The sequence below is a fragment of the Chroicocephalus ridibundus genome, chromosome 15, assembly GCF_963924245.1.
Source record: "Chroicocephalus ridibundus chromosome 15, bChrRid1.1, whole genome shotgun sequence".
Lineage (NCBI taxonomy): Eukaryota > Metazoa > Chordata > Aves > Charadriiformes > Laridae > Chroicocephalus > Chroicocephalus ridibundus.
In genome coordinates this window covers 8,827,429-8,852,559 of record NC_086298.1, presented here as the reverse complement: position 1 = coordinate 8,852,559, position 25,131 = coordinate 8,827,429, and the positions used below count along the sequence as shown (strand labels likewise).

At 43.6% G+C, this 25,131-nt stretch overlaps 2 protein-coding genes across 13 annotated transcripts in view; one reads left to right on the top strand and one right to left on the bottom strand.

Annotated features, from left to right (window-relative positions):
- CRB2 (crumbs cell polarity complex component 2) overlaps window positions 1-5,383 on the top strand; it is a 41,167-nt gene extending 35,784 nt beyond the window's left edge. For 3 of the 4 annotated variants that reach the window (XM_063353336.1, XM_063353333.1, XM_063353335.1), the window contains one exon: window positions 1,154-2,513. In XM_063353336.1, the coding sequence (XP_063209406.1) occupies window positions 1,154-1,381 (228 nt within the window). In that variant the 3' untranslated portion in view covers window positions 1,382-2,513. Of the gene's footprint in view, window positions 1-1,153 lie in introns of all 4 variants that reach the window. The other variant, XM_063353332.1, reaches the window with a different exon arrangement.
- A 2,178-nt stretch (window positions 5,384-7,561) lies between these two features.
- Window positions 7,562-25,131, bottom strand: part of DENND1A (DENN domain containing 1A) — a 206,678-nt gene continuing 189,108 nt past the window's right edge. For 5 of the 9 annotated variants that reach the window (XM_063353006.1, XM_063353007.1, XM_063353008.1 and 2 more), the window contains 4 exons: window positions 24,193-24,281; window positions 14,777-14,905; window positions 12,411-12,666; window positions 7,562-11,518 (listed from right to left, as the gene is read on the bottom strand). In XM_063353006.1, the coding sequence (XP_063209076.1) occupies window positions 10,196-11,518; window positions 12,411-12,666; window positions 14,777-14,905; window positions 24,193-24,281 (1,797 nt within the window). In that variant the 3' untranslated portion in view covers window positions 7,562-10,195. Of the gene's footprint in view, window positions 11,519-12,410; window positions 12,667-14,776; window positions 14,906-24,192; window positions 24,282-24,711; window positions 24,814-25,131 lie in introns of all 9 variants that reach the window. The other 4 variants (XM_063353010.1, XM_063353011.1, XM_063353013.1 and 1 more) reach the window with 2 other exon arrangements.

Below are 25,131 nucleotides of genomic sequence, written 5' to 3'. Positions count from 1 at the left end.
TCCATGTACTGACCTTTCTAACATCCCCCCCTTCCTGCTGCAAGTTGTCTTCAAGTCTCCCTGTCCCGCGATCTTCAAGGAAGCGCTGAAACACAAGCCTGCGTATAATCTTGTTGTGATGAATAGTTTAATGGCTAAATAAATTCTCTACCTTGCCATCAGAGGCACCATTGAAATTATTTTTAGTATCATCCTCTGGGGTGATAAGTATCATTTTTTTAGTATCATTTTTTGGGGTTACTGAAAATTCACAGTACTCCGCATTAACTTCATAGTTCTAAATGTTATTTTTTTTTTACATCGGTTAGCTCTTTCCTAGTGACACCTACGTATTTTAGTCCGATATTGGTAAGGAGGCCCCTTTAATAGATTTCCACTGTGGATGCTGAATGTACTGGCACTTAAATCTTAAGGAACTGTCCTGCTGTGAAAATCATAAGCAGGGAGAATAGGGAGTGCGTGATATTATTTGGACAGTTTTACTTCATCTAACGATGTCTGAAGTGTTGCTCAGACTCTTCGCTGCTGTTGTTCTGACTAACAAACAGCCGTGCATTGTCTTCATTAGCAAGTGGTGTGCAAGGGACAGCGCTTTTTATAGCAGTTTTATAGCTCCAGGATTGGTCCCAGAAATTATTTGCATTTAGTTTTGCTGTCCCCGTGCCGGATAGCTGCTCAGCTCACTAAATCCTCTCTTTTCTTCTTGTGGTAATTCTGTCCACGTGCCATGCGTGAATTATTGTAATGGTATGAGCTGGTCCATCGGTAAATCTGTTTATAACTCTGCCCTGGTGAGATCGGCTTCGCCAAGGTTGACACTTAAAGAGTGTCACTGATGAGTGTCACTAGTTTTGAATCAGAAAGAAAAATTCAGAACCTGTTACTGTCTTTGTATTAAAAATAGTCAATTTTAAAAAAACAAGTTTGAACGTGTTTTGCTGAGAGAGTAAAGAATGTCCACACGCGTTCTCAGTGCAGGTGCCCTCAAACCCTGTACTTGTTCCTTGCTTGTCCCTTTCTGTTCACGTACAGATCTTCTGCTTTTTTTTCTTTAAAAAAAAATATTCCCTCTAATCTGACCATTTTGGATTCTTCGACTTAAGTTATTGTAACTGCTGGAGTTTCATTGTTTCTCCATTAATTTCTTTTACAGAAAGGGACTCCAGGTGCTCTCTTCCCCTCCCCACTAATTGAAGTAGCTGTCCCTGTAGCCTGTGGCTCTTTACTGCTCCTCAGTATTGGGCTCATATTCATGATTCTCACTGCAAGGAAGAGGCGCCAATCGGAGGGAACCTACAGTCCGAGTCAGCAAGAAGTGGCAGGAGCTCGGTTGGAGATGGACAGTGTCCTAAAGGTGCCACCTGAAGAGCGGTTAATATAGGCACTACCATGACAAGGAGGTGCCCCCGCAAGGTCTGCTTTGACCTTGATCTCTTTCGGCACTTGCACAGCAGATCCACCCTATCTCACTTTCCTTAAGGCATGGTGATGAAGACATGGACTTAGCAGTAAAAGCAGACGGCATATGCAATAGCTGTTCCAGCTGCTTTCAGTTAATTGAGTCAATTGCACACCACTGGCTCAAAGTGAGCCTCTTTACTCCCTTCCTGCGCCATGGACTGCCCCATAGGGTCACCTCAGCAGGAGCTCTTGAGCTGCACCTGCTCTGAAGTTGCTCTGGCTCCATTCCACCTTTCAGGCAGCAATGGCATCGTTAAATCTGCTTTAAAAGGCAGGGTTAAATTAGGCACTAATTTACACGTTCAGATCTATGTATACTTTTAAGGAGCGTTGTATAGAGGGTATTTATGATTGGTTTGTATATACTGTTCCGTTTTTGTTAACAACTGAACCGCACTCAAAGCTTTTTCAGCTCAGGTGTATGCGGTTTTACACAAGCAGCCTTCAACAGCAACAGCAGCTGCGCACTCCTGCCCTGTGACAGCCACAGCTAACAGGGAATGGTCGGGAATTACTGAAATCATTGCACAAATCAATGGTTTATGATGTGATCTCTGTTAGACATTCCCATGGGTACCGCACAGGAACGGTGCAGTCAGAACGGCGTGGTTTTGTGGGCCATTGCTGGAGCCCGTGACAGGACCTGTTGCCAAGTGCTGAACTTACCGTGTGCATGGGGGTGGGTGGGTGAAAGAAGTGAGCAGGAAAAGGGCCACCGGACTCCTGTATTCCCTGGCCTCTTGGGTGATGTGGAGGGGAATATGGTACTTACTTAAACAGTGGAAGGGGGAAGCTCCTGTGTAGCGCTGCTGGCAGCACGGGGCAGCTGAGAGAGAGGTGCTGGGGCCCGGGCTGCGGAATGTGAAATGCAGCACATGGAAGTTCTGAGTAACACCCTGTTCTACCACAGCAGCCAGTGTGGGCGCATCTTAGCAACTCCTCCGTTGTGGGAGCAATCGGGACTGCAGGGGCTGCCCTTCTCCTTGCACTTGTTGCAGCCACAGCCATTGTCATGAAGAGGAGGAGAGCAACTCAGGGAACATACAGCCCAAGCCGGCAAGAAAAAGATGGGGCTCGAGTGGAGATGTGGAATGTAATCAAGATGCCACCAACCGAGCGGCTGATATAAGAACTGTCGCGCAACAGCTGCCGTGTCATCCTTTAACAGTCGTGGAACTGCTGCAGCATCTCTGTCTTGAGGTGTCTTTTTAGGACAGGTCTGTACTGCTTTAAACTGCTTCATAGGCCACAGGCAACTGCCTGCTGTTACTTGGCAGGAAGATTCAACTGCTTGAAGGAGCTCAGTTATTGCAGCTCATCCCATAAAAGATTTGCATAAAATGGGTCTGGCAGCAAGTGCAGTAAAGTCTGGGAGGAAAATGTTCTGGAGGGGCTAGTGGAGGAGAAGACGCAAGGGGAGGCTGTGGCAGCAGAGGGAGGGGACACAGACCCGCTGCCAGTACAATGCCGGGTGTCACCAGCAAGAGCGATGGCGGGGCCACCAGGGCACTGCCCAGCCTTAGGGCTTCTGCCTCGCCCTCAGCCACGCAGGGCGCTCAGCCCCCGGCACTCTCATGGCCATGCAGCCAACATAAACAGCACCATGCAAATAAGTGAGGCAGGTCTAATTAATGGGAATCAAACCCCTGCATTAAGAAATAATGTGGTTGTTTCAAAAAAAACATGTGCCTGTGCCTCCTCTGCAAAGCTAAGGCAGGTGACTGACTGATGGGAGGTATTTCCTAGAGCCACTGCTGTCCTTCCATACCTAGGCCAGAGTTAGCTTTACATTACCCGAAAGTACCATGTGGTTGTATTAGACACTTCTACTAAATCTTTCCCTAAGACGAGACTAAACCGTAGGAATATTTTAAGTGCCTTCCTGAGACTGAGTTGCCAGCTACAGCATTCGCTTTCTTGAAAGGAGGATGTTTACATGCAGAAAACCCGATGGCTTGCTTTGATCAGCCGTTGCAGTGAGGTTGGTAGGAGCAGGCGGGAGGTTTCCCCACCCGTCCCCACCTGCGGTGGCCCAGGCTGGCGCGAGGGCAGGAGCTGGACGTAGCATGAGATTTAATGTTTGAACATCAAGTGGTACTTGCTTGTGAGAGGAGGGGAGAAGGAGGTATTTCGAGCCTTGCGCCTCTCAGGACCGAGGGGTTTGGGCTTGTCAATAGAGAAGAGTGGAATTTAGTTCACTAATATGGTGACCTTTAGCACAAAACCAGAGTTTGTGTTGTAGTGAGCCACAGCATTCATCTTCCACATTGGCCTAAAAAGGGTATTTATTTTGTGGCTTTACTTCTCCTTTGTTACTGTTTTAGATGTCGAGTGAGCTATTTCTTCTCCAGCACAACGTGGCAGACCCTGTGGAAAGAGATGCAGCAGAGCAGGCCAAATAAGGTCTAAAATCATTAGCATTTCAGGATAATTACTACAACTATCAATGAGAAATATTTTAGAAAACAGTACCCACTTTTTAATCTCCAAAATACTATTAATAAGCAGGGTGTGAATCTGCCCACCATAGCTACTTGCCACCAGAAGAAAATGCTATTCTGTTTTGCTCTTGAATAGAGATTTTTTGTTTTTTGGTTTTTTTTACTGTAGCTGTAAATTTTTCTGTAATTCTAAGCAAAGGGAAGAGTACAAAACTCCTGATCAGGTCTGGCCACTTCAGAACAGGTCTTCTGCATGCATGCAACTGCTGAGATCAGATGAAGAATAAAAATTTTGGAGAATAGAAAACGCCAAACCATTGGGAGACATGACTATTACTATCTTGTGTGCAAGATCACTTTCCCTCTAATACTGAGGAAAAGTTGGAAATGCAAGTGGTGATCCCACCCTGGCTGAGGTTTGGAAAGGAGCTGGACATAGGACTGATAAGGAAAGGAGGGACCTAACTTCAGTTCGGTGAGCTTGCTAGCGCTTTTATTTATTTATTACTAATAACACTGCTGTTACGTCTAATGTGAATGATTTGCTCAGTGTATTTTCCAGACGCTATTTAGGAAGGTCTAATACACTTTCAGAATAGCAACAGTTATACAGCCCGTCACCCTGCTGCACTGGAACTAGTTACTGCACCCCTTAGGGAAAAGGTGAGTGGTGTTTTTTGCTCAGCAGCAACAGGAGAATAACCGACGCAGGCAGTGCATGGTGGGAGAGCAGCTCTGACGGGGCAGGTCCCACAGGCCGAGCTGGTTACTGTGTCTGTGGAGACAGAAAAGTTCCCCTGGGTCTGAGTCTGTCCCCGGCCTAAGGGTGCGGGCACCTCCTGGTGAGAAAGGACTGGCCGAGGCCAGGGTCGCTGGGGCAGAGCCCTGCTGTGCAGCCTTTACTGAAATGCAAAGGTAGGTGTGGTTTTCGTCATCCCATAATGGCTGTAATAAACCTACAGCAAGCTTAGACTATGCTTCGGGTTTCTGAAAACTCCGACCTGATTAACCTCCAGGTCGTTACTTTTTAGCACCACTCCATTTTTTGTGTTTAAACTGTAGAAAGATGAAGGCAGCAACAGGCTCTGAATGAACCACTCTTACTCCAGCCTGTATTTGAGAAGAAAACCATAATCGTGCTGTAAGAACTATTATTAAGGTACTGAAATATCCTGAAAGGCAACAAGAAGCTACACACCCCACAGCAGTAGAGATACCTAAACCCCAGCAAACTGCAGGCGGGGAGTCTGTCTGCATCCCCCGCTGCTCCGGGCAGGCGGCAGGAGGGCTCCTGCTCAGGCGCTTGACAGGATTAGCAGAGCAGATGGTCTTATTTCAAGCACCCAAAGCCAGTACTAGCAAAAGTGTTAAAATACTCTGTCAGTGTCTTGAGCATTTCTGCAAAATAATTTATGGAAGTTTTTTTTTTCAATAATGAACATAACTTTCTTTTGATATTTAATTTTTGAATATATTTTTTCACAAAACTGGATTTGCTGTAGTTAATGATCATGATCCTTATTTCTTTTGTAATTGTAAATTTTGTAATTTGTAAAAAATGAGAATGTTCTTCAAAAGAAATTTACAATAAAATTTGGTTAAAAATAGACCTAGTTACCTTGACTTGTGATTTTTTATTTATTTTCTTTTTCTGAAGAGTAACTCGATGGCTAGATGGCTGATTTTGGTCTGTCAGACAGTTTGCACAGCTGCAAACCTCAGTGCCTCTTTTACAGTTACTAAATTTCTGATTATTTTTGTCATGCACCCGAGCTCTAGACATAGACCTGAATGAACAGATCTGCCGTAGAAACATAGAAGGGGCTGTCAAACCTGCTGCTTTTTCTGTTCACCTGCACTGAAGCCTCTGCTGCGACATTTTACCATTAATCCCTTGTTTTATGAGGAAAGACGCCAAAATCAGACAGTGGTTAGAGCCATGAAATACCCAGCAGCCAGTGGGTCCTGTGGCAGGAGTCAGGACGGTTTCTGCAGCAGCGGGAATCTCTTCTGGTGGAGTGGGAGACGGCAATCCTGGCGGAAGGGTGAGCGCGGACCAACGCCTCCGGCATTTCCAGGCTATGCGAGCTGCAGGACACGCTGGGAGCCCTGTCCCAGCAGGAGAGCGGTCACACGGACACAGCTTAGTGCCAGCCGCCTCTTGAATCGGAGCAGCAGACGGAAAGGAGATTAGAATGTGGAAATAAATGACTTGACTGTAATTGAAATGGCTGCGCTGATTGCTGGGAAACAGAAGCCGACCCCCAGGGACCAGCTCCCCTCGCAGAACTAAAGCCAGCTCCAGAGCCAGCGCACGGCCACACTGCTGCCGCGTACGGCAAGGTGGCTACAGCACAGGGCACTGGGATAACTGCCGCACCAAACACCACCAGTAAGCCTGAAACCAGAGAGTTAATCCAAACACACGCTAGAGCGCAATGGGCCAAGACTAACAATGGGATCAGTTTACAGAAGACGGTACACAATTCAGTTTATGTCCCAGGAACACAATTCCCAAACCTGGGAAAATGCAGAGGGTTCCTGGCAATAATCTAAGCAGACTTGCCACTGGAAATTTATGTCACTCCAAGGGCAAAGTGAGCTCTACCTATAGTCGTATCCCTTTGCTCCATCTTTATGCTCCAGTAAAAGAAAGGTGAGATTGCATAGAGCCCCTACTCTGCAAGAGTTTGCAAACTCTTGTCAAGCAATTAATTTTACAGTGCTGCGAAACCAATCACAAGCTCACGTTTGTTTTACCTAAAGCTGTTCAACTCCAGCAGCTGGAAGCACAGTAAAAATAAACCCTGGATGTTGTGAGAAGCAGCAACTAACAGGCTTCTTGTTCACCACTAACCAAATTAACCTGCTGCTGTTGGAAAAAATCACTTTGATCATAAAGCCTCTACGGCGAGTGTATAAGGAGTAAAACATACTAAAAAAATATATACTACAAGTAGACTGGAATAAACCCCCAGTGCAAATGGCCAGAGTTTAGGAAGCAGTTAACTACCATTTACTTACTGCTCTTTTAAAGACAGTGCGTGAAACATTCCTGTTTAACAACAGAACTGTTACTGCACGCACGGCTGTCGTCAGGGTGTCCGTGACTCTGGGCTTCCCTCTGGTTGGCTGAAGGGACAGTGATGTCCCCGTTACACATTGCAGGCTTTTGTTACTGACAGACGGTAACCAGCCCCTGACCAGAAAGAAAACTGAGCCGATGTCAATCTCCTGCTTGATTTTTCCCATACACATTAAAAAAAGGGGAGGAAAAGGGGAAAAACATGTAAGCAGCTCAGACTGTTCACTGCAGGTTAGAAACAAAATCCCTGGTATGTACAAAGACATCACAAACCCCTCGTAATTAACACCTGTGTGAGAAAGGTCTGCAACGAAATTCTTGTGTCTCAACAACTTCCAATTCCAGTGTCTAAAATGCTTCTAACCTAATGAGTAAATAAGATACAGAAATGGTTTTGCCATCTGTACAGCATCAGATGCATCAGAAAATGAAGAGGGTTGGTTTTTTTTAAATAAAAGTTATTCTAATGGAAGAAAGCATCTGTAAATAAGCAAAGCAGTACCACACAAGCAAACAAGTACGGCAAGTACAGGAAAATGTACAAAGCTGAATATAAAGTCATTGATGAATCATATCAGACAAGAAGAAAAAGGAACACTTCTTATACTCGATTAGTAAAACCATCCAAAGTACTTCTACATCAGAAAAAGAAACGTTTTACATCCGAGCTTGCTCTCCCAGACAAGCACACTTCATTTACATCTGGCACCGTTAGGAATGAATCATGTTAGGAATTCCTGAGTTTAAATAAGACAAAAAACTAACTGCTGCCCTAGGGATAGTTTGATCCTTTATTACGAGCAGCACATAAAACAACCTCCCGCTCGCAAATTCTGGTCAAGCAGTGAGGAAGGTCCCACCTTCCAGGAGCAATCGCTTTGCCTGGATCCCAGAGGTGGGCGCAACCTCCCCGTGCTCCTGCCAAGCGAAGCAAAGGGTGATTAATGCCATTTGTGTTAGTGTTAATGCTTTTCAGTGCCTCAAAACGGACTTAAAAAAATAATCCAGGACTGCTTGTTTGTCTAAAAATCAACTGTATAAAATATTCCATAATATGGGCGGAGTAAAATAATCAGAGATGGAAAATGATTTGCAATTACCTGAGTGTTTTTCTATTCCGTCAAGCACGTGCAATGGGCCTGCTCAGTGTCTCGCCAGTGGCTGACGTGACACATTTTAAAAAGGAGTGTGTGAGATTCAAATGGCGTCGTATGCAGAACCTTCTGGTGCCCGGACACACCCACCATAACTGAGAAAGTTTTATCATTAGCTCACAGCAAAGGAGATCTGAAATTCCAGACTGAATTTATATATAACGTTCGTATTCTGAACTGTATAAAATAAAATGGAGCTATTATCTTAGACTTTAAATATTTTACTATGCAATACTAAAACCATCTGTCTTCCAACACAAAAAGAAAATACAAACCCAACTGAATGGCTTGTCAGAGTAACAGTACTTTACAGAACTATAATATTAATGTAATACTATGGTCTTTCCCAAACTGTTGGCATTTCAGATATAAGAGTATTTTGCTTTTGTATTGCACAGACTCAAACGCATAGACAGCCATTGTCATACACTGCAGTAAGAAAACTCCCAAGATTATATGAATAAAATAGATAGATTGGAAATCAGATAAAGCTTTACAAGAAGTTCCCCATGTGTCCAAAATGATTTCCTTTATCAAAGGCCTAATGGTGATGTGATTACCTCTTCTAGAGTAACATGTTTTACATCAGATTGTGCCCAAATACAAAACAAAACAAAAAAAGCACCACTTAAGTAAAACAAAAATGATCACTGCAAAGACAGCAGGTTTTATAAGGGATGCTAAGATTAAGATGAAATTTCTTGAGAATACTATTGCCACAGATAAGTGTCTTAGAAAATCAGAATGAACGTACCCTTTCACCTTTGCATTGCATTTTTGTACTTGATGACCTCACAGTCCACACCATGGTCCAGTTAATGCCTTGTTACACCAGCAAACGCTTCTCCTCAACAGCGGGATAAAGATTGTGGGCTTCCAGAGGGGCTGAAGGCGTGGAGCAGACCTGAACGAGATCCTGGTGGCTCAAAGGCAGCAAGTAGCAGTTCTGGCGTCCCCAGTGAGAGGCAGCCGTCTGGCATCGCCCTCCCTGCGCTGTGGCCCTGCGCAGCTCAGCCTGAGCCCGGGCGCCGCGGCCTGCAGCTCTCTGCGCTCAGGCCACCTTGTCACCACACTGCCATTCACCTTCAGCTCAGGAGCTTCTGTACCCCAGTCTTTTTCTCCTTTTTTTTTGCTTTTAATGATCAAGTAAGATATTGTTACATCCCATTCATATACTGCCATCTATAATATTTATATATAATATTAACATACGCATATATAAGAACTAGGATACTCTTTATGGCCTCTATTTTCTGATGTATTTAACAAAAATGAACAACTAAACAAAAGCTCAAAAGAGAAAAATCAATTGCTGGTGTTTCCAGTTTCCCAACAGAGATGCAGGACCAAACCCTGAGCAACTGCTCTGTGCTATGGTTTTGTTGCAACAAGGGATCACGACAATTCTGTACCCGAGAGGTCCCTGTTACCTCTCAGAGTCAGTGTACCTGGGAGGGAAATAAAAAAATTGCAACAAGAGCTCATTCAATAGTATCACCTAAATGAATGCCTGTATTTCGAGACAGGACAAACCCAGAGCCTAATGGATTAATTCAGCGCAGCCCACGAGTCTGGGTTTGTCCGCTGCACTTTCTGTGTGAAAGCAAACCATGACGGGTGCATGTGAAAAACCGACCACCATTCACACAGCGGGGAGAAAACAGGCTACAACGTGCCGTGTCGTGCTCCTACCTGCGCTAGGGGCTGAAAATAGAAGGGAAGGTGTAACTTCTGCATCCGTAGTACTGTCTGAAAAGCTATGTGTGGAAACCCAAACCCAACGCCAACCCCAGCTACCTTTGTGCTTTGGTCAGCGCAGGCGTCCGGGGGCTTCAGTGGCGGAGGGTGAGAAGCAGTTGCAGGGCCCAGGACAATGAGGGGACTGTGAACCAGGGGCAAAAAGCACTCGTGTGTGAATTGCAGCACGGTGATGGTCCTGCAGCTATCCTGGCTCAGCCTTCCATTAAAAAAATGCTTGGTTTAATGCTGGCTCAAAAAAACCCAAAAAACCCCTCTGTCAATTCCAAAGGGAAATCAAAAGGCCATTGGGAGCATTACTCAAAGGTTTCCCATCGCTTTCTGAGCTGCTCAACCTTACCTGGTGTGGATGACACATCTTGCTTTGTCTTTTTTAACAAATCTTCAAATGGATCTTTTGTCTCCTCACATTTTGAGGACAGTAACACTGACTCTAAGCCCTTAGCTGGCCTGGAAGGGATCAAAGGGGGTTCATTAGACAGGAGAGCCACTGCTTGTTTGGGATCTACCTTTGAGCTGGACTGGCCCACCTGTAATGTTCTGGTTTTAGAAGGACCACTTAAACATGCTGGCTGTAGTGAGCTTGTTGGCGAAGAGATGTGGCTCTGCAGCACTAAGGAGCTGGCTGGTGGCACAGCTGGAGCCTGGCTAAACAAGTTTGGCATGGATAGTGTTGAAATGTTTGGTTGAGGTCTTTGTGGTGGGTAGAAGCTAGAATTGGGTGTTATGAAGCTAGAGCTATAAGCGTGACCTAAAGAGGGGGTGAAAGAGCCCCTTGGGGGTCTCACTAGAGACACGGAAAGGGCTCCCGGCATTGTTTGCGTAAATGGGTTAGGAGACGGCTGTAAGAAAGGTGGTGGTGCTGGGGAAGGATAACCAAGTGGCTGGACAAACGGTGCAGCTGGAGGAGGCACAAAGTCACTTGCCACCGAGACAAAGCCAGCTGCAGAAGGTGGAGTGGCAGAGCTTTGCAGGCTGCGGGGACCTTGCTGTGGGCCACTGCTTTGCCAGCTGGCTGTTTTTAATGGATCCAGGAGATTAAGAAGGTAGTCACTCTCATTACCTGTATTATCTGTCTTCACCTTGACAGGCTGGAGCATCTCAGCAGTGCTGGTAGCACTGGACAAAAGCTGAGACGGACGAGAGGAATAATTTACAGACTGCTGGATTTCGGGGTCTAAGGACACGCTACCAACTCCAAAGGGCTCTGGGATAAGATCTGAAACCAAATGGCTACGTCCTGCAGTGTGGGGGGTGAGAATTTCTGTAGCCCCAGCTGGAGTCTGATGCTTGGAAGCCCTGGGTGCTGGCGGCGGCGGCACTATCCCCAGTTCAGGAGTCTTTCTTCCCTGTGGCCTAGGAATGGTGATGTTCCCTTGAATGGCAGGATTTGATTCATCCTTTTCTGCAGGAGCCAGAATGCTGTCCCTGCTCCGGGGTCTCCGCGTGACTGGTGGCATGGTACCAAGTGCAGTCAGGGGCCTTTCCGGTGAGCTTTGGGAATACTTGGTGGGAATAGCCATATCATCATGACCCATGCTCCACAGCTTGTTGTAAGGGTGAGACAGCTTCATGGTTGGCACAATCCTGTTCCTCTCAGACACACCAAGATCCATTCTCTGCGAGAAAATGTAAAAAAATGTTAACTTTTACTGATGTCACAACACAGAGCATAAAGTGCAGACGGGCTGCTGAGCTATGGGTGGAAGAGGATCTGTCCACAGACTGGGAGCACTGGAGAGGGACAACGCGTGCAGCCAGGAGGACAGACAGGAAATCAGAAGCAGGACTCTGCAGTTTTAATTCCAGCTCTGCCTCTAATGAGTTGTTCAGCTGTGACATTGTGGCATCTGTTGTTAGCCGAGTAAGGAGCACGCACCTATACCTAAGGTACAGAAATTGAGAAGCCGTAATTGCTGTATGGAAAAAGCTGTCAAATGAAATATCTGGATATAACACTAAATTAAATATTATGATAAGGTAGAAATGACATTCTTTTCTTTTATGTCACATGAAGATCTCAGTCTGCTTTAGTTTGGCACTTTAAGCTGCATATATTCAGTGAAGTTCTTCATAAAGAATCTCTCTTCTACAATCGAGATTGTTCAAATGATGCTTAGACCAAAATGGCCAAATTAAAAGAAGGTCATTTAAAAAACATGCAGTTTGGAAGGGACACGAAAATTCCCAGGTATTCATTCTCACTGCTGAGCACCAGCTTCAAAGGTAACTGTGTGATAACCAATGGACAAAGCAGATTCTGAGGAACAGGGCAAATATTTCCTCCTTTATAAGTAAAGGCTGTAGTTTTAGTGGAAAAAGTTACTGTCTTATAACTGAGTCCCATTCCAATAATTTCTTAATTCAGAAAGGAACTCTGAAATGCATGAACAAATGGCTGGAAAATGGATGTATCTACCCAGTACTATGAAAATGTTCCCCAGAGAACTGAGGAAGACAGCCAGCCCTGCTTCTGTGCAACCCCCAGCGCAGGTGAAGCCCTGACCAAACCTGGTAGTCAAAGGTGCAGCGCTGATCTCCCTCTTCTTTGGGAGTCCGCAGGTCTTCCAGGCTCTTAGCTTGGCTGAGAGGCTGAGCCTGTGTTTCCACTTCTAAGTTAGGGAAAATGTCTTCCAGGAGGTTGACTTCTGCGGCCTTGCTTGAGAGGAGAGGGCTGGGGGGCAGAGGCTCTTTTGATTTTTCTGGACTGACCGTCTCTTCCCCGTCAGCACTATCAGATTCTTTCAGAGCTCGGTACGGCTGAGGCCTGGGACAGAAACAAAAATCATGCTGCAGGTGACTGTCTAATATTTTTTTTAAACAAGTATTTACTAAAGAGCTGGATGCCCTTACAAAAAACTTTTGGGTGGCAAAATACATCTTACAGTGCCTTGTGAACAGGAGGTGTGTGAGCAGAGTGACCGAGGGCAGAAGGACACATAGAGATGGCACTTGAGGGGTTTCAGAAAGGAAAAAGGCGCACGTAGGACGTACTCAGAGGAAAGCTGGGGTCATGCAGTTACAGACGAGCTGCTGAGGGAACTTTCGGCGCAGGAATGACTGGACGGTAGCTCTCCATTTTGACAGCCTGGCCCCCCAGCAGGCCACTGCTCAGGGCTCCTCCACAAGAAGCCAGAGCAAGTGCCCTGCAAAGAGCCCTGGGTTGTGCAGACACTTACGGTCTCCGGCTGCGAGCTAACTCAGCACAGAACATAAGTCAGTGTTTTCCTGCAATAATTGGGAACACTGTGCAGAGTTCCAATGATTACATTGGTGTCATCTTATCAAGAAACAACACAATCCATTATGGAGACACCTATTTTACATTTACAGCCAAGGCCGAGTTAGCAGGATGCTTTTCTTGCACATACCTCAGCAAAAAAATGAACACCAGCAGATTTGCATATTGGTTCTGTGTACAGAGAACAGCAGCATAATGCGCATCCAATTAATAACAAGAAGTGCCATACGTATCTGTGGTGATTGGCATTTGACTGGCAGCCAGTTTTACTGTGGCATTTAAACAAGGTTTCAATTAAAAGAAAATATTTGTGAGACCTGCAAAAACAGATACTATGGAAGACCCGTCCTCCTCTTTCCGTATTTTTTATAATACGTCTATATCATGCAAATTTATAAACAGCCCATCTTACTTCATTCATCAACACATAAATAGCAGGCATTCAGCTAGCAACACGAGAATGTAATAATGCGAGTACAAGACAGACAGCTGATGGTACACGTCCTTAGGAAGAGGGTGATCTTGCAAATCTCACTCGTGTCTTTAGTCTCTCACATAACACGCGCTCACCTGCTAAGCATTAGATCACACTGCAAAAAAAGCCCCGAGGAATATTCTGCAAACAAACCATTTTAGCAGCCTGGCCTCCTCCACCCCAAACACCAGAGCGTGGGAACATTTTTCTGGCCCTTTGCTGCTGAACCTGTCTGTCTGTCTGTCCCTGCCCAACTGCTTGCGGTCACTTCCCTTCCCTGCCCGTCTCTGAACCCGCCTTCTGCCTCACACAATGAATTTTAGCAACTGGAGACCCCGCAGCCTCCTGCTCCGGCCTGGTCTGACGCGGGCGCACCCGGCGGGCTCCAGTTGCCCAGAGGAGACGGGGCATTCGCCACCTGGCACAGCCCGGACTCAGCATCAGGCACATTTCTGAAGCCACAGCTCACAGTGCCCTGGCACCTACTCCTACAGGCTCTGCCCAAACCCATAACTGCATTTGTTAAAAGAATGAGTGTAATTCTGTGCCATTTATTTCTCGTTCTCCTCACAGAGGTTTGGGAATTTACAACAATTTACAAATTAAAAAGACCGATACAAATAACATAGCAAGTAAACCCAACAAACTGCTTGCTGTTTCTTGTCTAATTTTAGGCCAGATCGTACTCAGAACCCTCGGAGGACAATGGCACGGTGACTCCCCATAGTCACTGACACAACAGAGAGCCTGCGATCACACAGGTGAAACTAGAAAAAGCCGGTAAGTGCACTGCAATAAGGCTCCCAGGACAATCCGAAAAGCACAGCTAGCACTGCACGAGGAAGAATGGCAGGAGGTCTGGAGAGGAACAAGCAGCACATTGGAACAAGGGGCAAGTGGAAGGGTTACACCCCACAGGGCTGGAGTCGATGTGAAACCAGGAGCTGTGCATTGCTGCATAGTGGTTCATGCAGGAGCGCGCTTTTGCATGCTGCTAAACACCAACACAAACAAGCAGGAGAAATGCTGAACATTCATCAAGCGCCGCACAGAGACTGCAGGAGCATTTCCAAAATTCCAAGTAGAGGAGCAGGCACCCTGAGCAGTGCAAACCCATTGTTCGAAGACTGAATTAATACAATGAAAGAATAAAGGATAGACCATTCAAAAGGAGCAGAGAAGAAAAAGTTTTCAGAGAAGCCACAGACAGGATCCTCTTCCTGCTGAAATTCATCATCAGAAGAGTCCTCAGAGAGGAAGACTGTATAGTGTCGCATGGGTTTTACAAGGCTGAGGGAAACAGGGAGAGAAAAGGAAGTTATCAAGTTGTCACATTCAAAGCTCCAGAGGAGAGGAAACCAAGAGATTCGCAGGCTCTAAATCATTTCTGAACGTGACTGACGGCCGCCACAAGGAGCTGCTGGTCAGTGTTGAGTTCTACTCTTCAAGCAGAAAATACAACTCTTCTAAAACTGTCTCGGGTGCCATATCGTCGGGAATGGCACCGAGACCTGTGATCCCACCTTATTGCAAAAGAAGCCAGTACAGAAGCCCACCCTTTCCCTGCTACATTCTCCAGAGGGTTGGGCATCTTGCTGTTCTCTAGGAATACATCCTTGCTCCTCAGATTCTCTGAGCTCTGACTACACACAAACAAATATTAGATCTACCTCTTTGCTTTATAGATATTCAGACTGACATTAGCCTGATATATGAGAGGAGCTGACTTGAGGGTAACAATTCCTGCTGGTATCTAATTTTGAGATCTGAAATTGCTTCACACTAGAATAAAACCAGAACTGTCCAAGGATTTATATAAAATGCAGTTTGTCAAGTAAAGTGCACACATTTCTCATGCTTCTTTCCTCAATGGTTAACTACTTTCAAAGTCTGGCAGAAAAGGGACCCAAGCAATTTCTCCTGCATCACAGGACAGTAACTATCAATCTGTGAATTCGTTAGCAACAGCTGGGAACAAAAATCCTTTCACATGAAAACTTCTTACAATCAGCAGTGCCTCTAGAAACGCACTTTACCTGTAATTAAAAGAACCTAACAAAAACCCCACCCCCAAAACCCCAACCACCACCATTTCACCAGACTTTTTGACAAGAACGGATTAATCATCTTCATTTTACACACAGCGGCCAGATCTCCAGGATTTGCTCTTGTACCTAATGAAGACAATGCCTAAATTTTTAGTGAATGTAAAACTCACTGTGCATGCCTACATAGGTCTGCGTAAACATACACTGGTTGGGGGAGAAAAGAAAAATATTTAAAGCTTGCTGAATTTATGAATATTTTTTTCTATTATTTATTGTAGCTATCAGTTGCTCCACTTCATTTTAACCAAACCCCCAGTAAATGACTCTTCTGCATAAAGTAGAAGCTTCAAAGATTCACTGTTTCCACTGGAGCAAATTCAGAGGTCTCTATCACTGCTTCAAACAATTAAATGCACTATCGGCTTTAGTAGAAGAGGAAAGAGAAGAGGAGCAGGGCACTTAAACAAAAATACACTGGAACAAAGAGGTTGAAGAGTACGAAGAAATTAATAGCAAGTATTACCTCATTTGTAATGCTAAAATATCCTAATCTTTAGTAAAGTATGAAGGAAGGGCCCAACTGTTCATTCCCCTCTGAAACACTGAAGCTCTGGATGGCAAAAAAGCTTAGAGAAAATATATTCCCACCATTAAATATTAAGACAAATGCTTCACAAGTAACTGAAAGCAGTAAAAGCACATCAAGGTTTACCAGCACGCATCAGAGGCCACTCAACCATAGCCCAGTGCTTTTCAATCTGCTAAAACTCAAAGGACAGCATTGTGCCACCAAAACCATATGCACATATAATAAAACATATATTCAATTTTGACCAGTTACTTATTGTTTCTTATTTATTCTCCCCACTCCAGCTGCATTCTGGCATATCTAAGTGTGCTTGAGTGGAAACAAACCAAACCTCTTTCCAAGGGCATTATAAACCACCTGTGGACCAAGCAACAGGCTGGTGAACACTGCTGGATGTTGCTAGACAGCATCATTTACAGGTCTCTTTTTTTCCCCAGATAACCAGAACATTGGAAAAGATATCCCTAGGATCATAAAAGCAAACATCAAGAGCTGTCCGAACGAGGTCTCTTCCCAAACATCTTCATTTTCTCAGCCACATGCCACTGATAATATCCTGGTGAATGGCATATGCACGGCGAATGAGAGGGAGCAGTACACGGTTGAGACGGAGCCTCACTTGGCTGCTCCTGAGGTCCAGAATAAAATTTGTTATTGCAGTGAAAGCAAAATCAGGCTCATTGTGTGGAACAAAGGCTACGTCCTGATCCTGCGACATCGTAGAGCAATGCAAATATGCCACACCACTATGGACCTTCTGGTACAAATCAGAACAGGACCAAAAGCATGGACAGAAAGAGAAGGAATGGATTTGTTGCCTTTATAGTACGGACATACTAACAGACTACCTCTAGTGACACGAGTTCACAATCAGCCTTCACTCTTCTCGGTTTTTTATCTCCATCACTAAATAACTATATAATAAAGTTTTGAAAATCAGCCTAAAAGATTAGGCCAGAAAAAAGAGAAGTTGGACACTGGAGCCGGCAGCTCAAGAGGGCCTGAGCTGCCACTGTGAATGAATGTGTATTCACCATCCGGTCAGAGCGAATTAATAAAAATTCTAAAATAGTGGTGGCAGTGGATGCAGCTGATAGTATTAAATCATGGTCTGTGGTTCTCCAATTAAAGCTGTTGCCTAGCGGTTCTTTTCCCTCTCTGCTGCCGTAACAGGCATCCAGGGAAGTGAGATGGTTCCACTGCATTAGGAAAAATTTACTATAATTTTTTTTTAACTTTCTCTCCCCCCCCCCCCTTTTTTTTTTAAGGAAGTGACTATTATCCAAAAATTCCAATTTGCATTAACAAATGGCTCCACCTAAAATAAATCAGAAACCAAAGATACTTGAAAAAGTATTTCTTTTTAAAACTTATAGACACATGTCTTAGGAGAGTAAATTAGCATTTACATGACTGCAGAAAACCTAAGATTATTTCCAGAAATCAAGAGCAATATTGAATTTCCACATATCTTGCCAATACACTACACGTTTGGTAACTGCATATTACAAATGTATTGGTGCTGCCCTTAAAGCAACTGCCTCTGATACCTTTTGTTTGCCTTCAGACTGTGCTAAATTCAACCGCGTTGCGTGTCTGTGTGCACATATTAAATAAACTGGGAACAAACTATGAAGAAATAAGGAGGGATCTTGTTGGCTAGGTCATCAGTTGCACTTCAGTGCAGCTCAGCTCAAATCAGATTAAATATAAAGCAGGTTAATATGCACCAGTTTTCTTGCTGTTGCAAGACTCCTGAAATGAAAGTGGGATCTCGTAATTAGAAAAAAGAGAGCACTTAAGTTTCGCGGTCGGAGTGCTTTGTAAGAGGTTCTGGTCCAAGATAAGGGATGAACAATCTAAAATTGCCCGAGTTTAAATTTTTTATTAGCTTGAGGCAGTAGAATCCAAAAAAAGTGCCGATTCCCTCATTAACCCAGTTCGGCAACTCTCCCGCAGTTGCCACCCGCCCCTGGCTGGGGTTTCGCACAAAGAGCTGTCTCCGCAGAGGCAGGTCAGAGCCAGCCCGGCGCGCGGCAGCCTGCCAGGAAAAAAGGATGTGTCCGTCACAGCTACAACCCTCATCATCTCCACATGACTGCACCAGCTCCTGCCTACCTAATCTCTTAGCCGAGTTCCCATGCAGATGACTTGCTGATCTCTTTCTAATGTTTAGTTTAACATGTCTTCGGTTAGCACCAGCATATGACAGTACTGACAGCCGTGGCTGTTCCTTTTTAAATATCATGTCAGAAACACAGCGCAATAAAGCCGGGGATGCGCTCCATGGCTCTGCGTACCATTATGATAGTATGGGTTTCTTTTTTAATGAGGAAGATCTGCATCTCGGGAGCTTTTTTCATGTGTCAGGATGCATGGACAAATCAGCAGCACATCACACTGGCCAAAAATGAAATGCTGACAAATGTAGATATTTCAAATTTAATTGACACCTAAATGTACTTGAGATAGAAAAAATATATACAGAAAATGTGAGTACAGGATGTGGGAATTAATAAGGAGAAATCTGTAATAATTTTAAAAGATATTTTAGTTACCAGAAAATTAAATTTGTGTATTTTGTTAACTGTGTTGCTTTTTCCTGATTACAGAGATTATGGCACAAAGTGGTAGTATGGACTTGTCATTATTCTCCTAAAAAGGGCTTCCCAAATTTAAGGGAGGGGGTTTTGTTTATTAATGTATTTTTTTAAAGAATAGCTATACAGCAGCTCTAGGGAATTAAGGAATTTGTCCCTCTTAGACAGTAAAATGAAGAGAATGAGGGATTTGGATGCAGGGGCTTTTTCTTGCCAGTGTGAAATAGGAGAGCTGGGACTGGGGGATTACCAGTAACTATTCAATCTGAACAAAGCACAGACCTGCCACTGGAATTCCTTCCTGCATATTCTGAACACTCAGTACACCCGAGTGTGAGCTACCTAGAATATTAAAATAGCTATTTGATTTTTTAAAGTCTTACTTTGTATACTGTGAATGTTCATAGGAGCAGAATATTTCCAGAAAAACAAAAATATTAGCATAAAGGATATTTGAAATTAAAACAACAAAAGAATTCCTATCACGAGTCATCCAACCGCAAAACCAACAGCTTGTGATTACTACATCTAGTAAAGGCAGGTAACTGTTTTATAGTTTTTATAAACTTTTTACAAATTTTCTAGAGAGTTGGAAACATTAACAGAGAATTTAAAGTGGGAACAAGCTGGATGACAAAATCCTGTCACATGTTTGTCCCATTGCTCAGTACCGAGGATCTCTTCACCTATTTCCCCGGCAGATCTCACAACTCTTTACGCAGACAACCACGTACCAGCTTTGCCAGGGCAGAGGGACCCAAGCGAAGGCAGCGAGTCTCGTCTGCTCTCACCTGCACCACTGTCCTTCGATCCCAGCCACCCCTGGCCAAACGGGTACGAGAGGCTGGGCTTTCTTCCGAAGCAGAGATCCTCGCTTGCAGCGATGCCACGGAAAACCTTTACCATACACAAATTCTGTGTGGCAGAGCTCCGAGAGCCTGGTTACAACAACTGGATTTAATGTGCTTTATGAGCCCGTATCATTGAACACAGCCGTCACGCTGACTTCATACTAAATTCAGTGTAATAACCCACTATTGCGCTGCAGCCCATTTTCATTCATAGGATACAAGGGAAAGCCATTAGCTTCTCTACCAAGTCCTACACGACTTCTGGAAAGCCCTAATGAACTGCTGCAGCACTGACATGGGTTTAGTCAGCCCAAGAGCCTTTTGACATGCTGTTAATTGTGAGCCTGACCCTCTGATTTCCTATTTTAATTTCCTCCCACTCTGCATGCCCTGGAAGCCAGCTAGTCCGTACTTAGAGAAGACAGATCCTAGAGCACTCTGGAAGCCTATTCTGCATTTAATAGGAAATCTTGCTGTGGTGTAAAAGAGAGCTCTCAAAAAACTGCCTATCTGTTAAAAACACAACCTCTTATTTCCGCGAACAACTAATTTGTGTTTAAGGAGGCACGTCCCATGTGTCTGGGATTGCCTCAGGTGGCAATCCAGCATTTTCTGAGCTCTCATCTACAAATTCTTCTTGTTACCTTGTAACTAAAAAAGTTTTTTTAAAAATTATACATTTTAGATGTAATGACAAATTTTTAAGAATCACAAACATCATAAAACTTGAAGTATTGATAAAATGATTAAAAAAACACTTTATATTGAAATAGAAAAAAATTTCACTGAAAATTTTGATGGTGGAAACCATAGTTCTTCCACCTGCTTTTCTAAATATGATGGTTTAACAACTGACATCAGCAATAATCTTGGGTGTTCTTTGTCACTGCTCCTGCCCTCCTGTGTTTTAATTGAAGACTGAATAGAAAATGAGCACATATACCCCCAAAACAATGTTTTTCCTTTATACACATTAAAAAATTTAACTAATGTAACTGAAGATACAGATTTCCTAATATCATAAGAAATGCACTGAGCATTTCTTACTCAGTTGCAATAGCAACTGAAGGGATGCCGACAGAACGGTTTACTTCCCAGAGACGACACCGGGCAGAGGCTGCGCGGGGAGGGCTCTCCCTGGGCGTCAGGGTGAGCCTGGGCAGAAGCTCTGCCTGGGGGGACCGTCCCCTCCTGCCTGCCAGGAGGCTGCAGAAGTCACAGTCTGAGCTAACGAGCCACAGACCCTGGGAAAGCTCGCTGGAGCCTTCATGAAGTCCCTCAAGACCAAAGAGTTAGTGTTAGTTTCAAATATAGAAAGAAGCTTCTCATTGAACAGAAGCTCCCCCTCACAGACACACCCCACACGTGAGCACCTGGAAGGGGTAACACGCTAATTATTAGTTTTGGAACCAGTGCAATTACGCTAAACATTTTGTTTAAGTTTACTGTAAGAAAAGCACCTTCTCAGCACTGCTGCTTTCAGGGAATCTCCTCTGACCTGCAATAAGGGCACTCCAACACTACCAAGTAACACCTGTGTTATATATTGTGGTGTTTTCATTCATTTTAGTGTTGCCCAAGAAAGAGAAAACAATGCAAATTTTTTAGAGAGACAACACCCGGCTTTATGTTTTCATTTCACAACAATATAGGAAGATTATTTTTTACTGTGACAGAAAAAAGAAAGTTTGTGAAAATATCAAGAAAATCCTTTCTTTGATTACTACCTAAAATATTTTTCCTTTATTCAAAATGCCATTTTGAGATAAACAGTAAGGAAAAAGGTCAGGATTACTGAGTTGCTACCTATTGCAAAGGCATTCACCTCCAGTTATTTCTTAGGTAAGCCATTTATTTGAGCTTTAGTTAAGTACAAGGTTAGATATTTCCTTCACTTGTACTTCCGAAATCACAACTACAGTGTCAGTGCCATCATCGTTGCGTCTCGTGTGTCCCGTCTCCCCCACCCCGACTTGTTTTTATTAAAACGTTCTAACCAGACACCTTACAGGAGATGTGGTTGAGTGCAGTATTCTACAATTAACTGGCTGGAAGTAGTTATGTCAAAGTTTGCTTTGCCACCTGAAGCTGACGACAGCCATACTTTACCCTGTGAAAGCAGCTGAATTGTAAAGACTCGCTAAACTTACCAGCAATAAATTAAAATCAAGTAAAATAATAATTGTAATTCAATATATTACTAGCATTAGTATAAATATTATGTTTCTCATTCATTTTTATGTTTATTTCTGTTGTGATACTGGCAGTAATTGGAAATAAACGTTAGCAATAAGCCACACTGGAATGTCAAGCAGCTTTTGAACCCAAATATGCACAATCCTTCCTATGAAACACACATAATGGTTAAACTGACTCAATTACCCTTCACCTACATGCAGTGAGTCATCATAGTATACATTAAGAAAAAACTTTTATCTTAAAAATTCCTATAATCTTTGTGCAGGGGCAGCTACCACTCTGTACCCACACAAGCCCTTTTGCAGGATTTGCAATCTACTCCACAAGAGGGCAACCAAATTCCACTATAAAATGGATAAATAATCCTGTAAAATTTAAAAGTGACCATTCATTTTAGCTAGAAGCCAGAATATCTGCCCATCCTAGAGTGGCTTCTACCTCCCCATCCAAGGCCAGGCTGGACGGGGCTTTGTGCAACCTGGTCTAGTGGGAGGTGTCCCTGCCCAGGACAGGGAGTGGGACTGGATGGGCTTTAAGGTCCCTTCCAGCTGGAAACATTCTAGGATTCTGTGATTCTATGGCTGGGAAAATGCTATCCAGGCCCTTAACTTTGGGGGGTGGGTGGGACCCAACCTCCACCTCTCTCGCCCTGAAACAGCGGTGACAGGGCACTGGTACACATGTGGGGAAAAGGTGTGGTCAAAGAAACCAACCGCTTCTCTTTTTATGGGATTTTAGTACCTTCAGATGCAGCAAATATCCTGCAGTCTTGGGCATGAGCTAAATAATTTCACTTTACTGACAATAAAGCCACAACAGGCTGGGACATAAACCACATGAAGTGGCTGTGATATAAGCAGTTACTGCGTGCCACAGGTAGATGAATGACAAGGAATCTCTGATATTAGATCAGTGCAACTGTCCTACAGCCCCTGAGTCTTGCCTGCAGCCTGTGAGCAGTCCCAGGAGACTTCCCACGCTAGGGCCGTGTGGCCACAACGCTGGGCATTTGTAAATTGGTGCTCCATTCACTGTTTGAGGACACGCGCAGGGAATACCAGCTTAATCTTGCCACAGGACTTGGAAAATGTAACCTGGCTCTGTGCCTGCTGTTCTTAGCCCGCTGCTCAGTGGTCTCCTCTGGAGTGCCAAAGCAGCTCTGTCCCTACTCTAACCACGTTTTTCACACCACCTTCTAAGACCAACTGCCCCAGGCGGTTCTTGAGATTCTTAAATTCTTGAGATTCCCAAATTCTGAACTGAGAGGAGGCAACCAGCTTATTCCAACCCTTAACCAAGTGCTGCTAATACCAGCCCCTGTATCCAGTCAGAACTTAGTGCTCTTGAATCTTTTGTACTTCTGAACTGTTGAAGTAGCTACACTCTGAAGAATCCAAATAATTTTAAATCCAAAAGGCATACTGATGCAGTCTACACGTGTATTTATCACACACAATAGTGTCTTTTGGGCTATGTTGGTAAAGTTCAATATATCCATTCTCTTTTTAGGTTTTCACTTGATGGTCTATTGTTTAACTCAACTATGGCAACGCTTTAGGAATATCTGCAACAATACACAGTATTGTCTTCTTTGTAAAAAGTACTTTAATATGTGACATTCATGAAACTATTTGAAAAAATCTCTCCAAGGTAACAGAATATACTGTTCATATGAACAAGAGAGATGTTGGAAACCAACGCATTTTATGCGCTAGCAGTAAGCTACAGCAGTACAACTTATTTGAACATTACCCCTGTTTACTCCGTAGTCAAATCTAAAGAGATGATAAATTTGCTAGCGCTATGCAAGACAGTTAAGCTCTACAAGCCTTCACTACAGAGATCATTACAGACCTTCTGTTAATGGGACGCTAACAAGCATGAGACACAACCCTTAGTGCCATCACTATAAAACAAACAATTATATACCTTCCAGGTAAAGCCTGGCAAGAACAGTGGATTTGCAGGGATGTGGCTAACAATTTCATTTAAAGCATATTTCAAAACAAAACAACAAAGAAATGAACAAAGCTCCAAAACCTGAAAACTTCCACTAAACAGGCTGATCAGATTATGCCTAACTTGGCAAAGCAGAATTTCCCAATAAATAAACTTTGGTTTTCTTGCTTTTTCCTCTAAAATTTTCTAAAAATTAAAACCCTTTTTTTTTGGTTAGTTAAAAAATTACTTGGGTCTGTAGTATTTTTTAATTTCTCCTTTGGCTAGTTCCAGTTCTGAATGCACTGTTTGTTGATGCAAGCAGAGAGAAGCAGAGCAGCAAAGTACTTACTGTTCTGGACTGGAAACTGAAGTCCTTCGTCCTTCCACAGCAATATTGCTCTTGGGTCTCTTAACAACGTGAGGTCTTGGCGGGCGAACCTATTACATACACACATACAGAAGACATTTCATAAGTACCTCAAGTTGATCAAACAACAGACATAAATAACAAAATTCACATAACCACCATTATCTTAAAGGTATTTTCTGTTCAGAACTGGTTTTAAACTTCTTTTTCTTGTTGGGACACAACAACGTTACAAATGAATATAGACATACAAATGAGTATGAAGTAGGAATATAAACTACAGGGATTTACTTAAGGACAAAAAAACCCCATGTTTTTGAATAGCAAATAAATTTGAATAGCATATAAAGCTTGTCACTGACTGTTAGCTATTAGCAAACCAAGAAAAATTTGTTCCACTCTCCTGTTTGGTACAAACTAAATTTCTGATAAGATTCCCTAAACGCGAGCTTGTACGGTTAGTTGATTGAGTAAAATTCAAAATCCTGTGTGTGGCTGTACATTATATTGGAAAGCGGAATTCAGCTCTGACATCGTGATCCTTTTGTCCGCTTGTTCATTGGAACCCAACTTCTTGAGTGACGACGTCTGTGTAAGGGAGCACTGAAAAATTTATACTTAGAATAAATGTTATAACATGAAAAACGTAGCTTATTCTTCATTAAAAATTTGCTTCCTTTCAGCAGCTGAACAGAAACCCTTGCCAGCCATATTATCTTTATCACCCCCAATGTTATGTATCTTTTGTCATCTATAACAAAATCCAAAGCTTTTCTATGGAAGATGAGATTGCTGCCAATCCAGTCTTAAATAACATATCCATCACCTTCTAACGTTCAGAAATCAGGCTGAATCTACTTGCATTAACTCCACAAGCAAACAAGTTTTACTTCACGGAAAGGAATAAGCACACGTGATCAC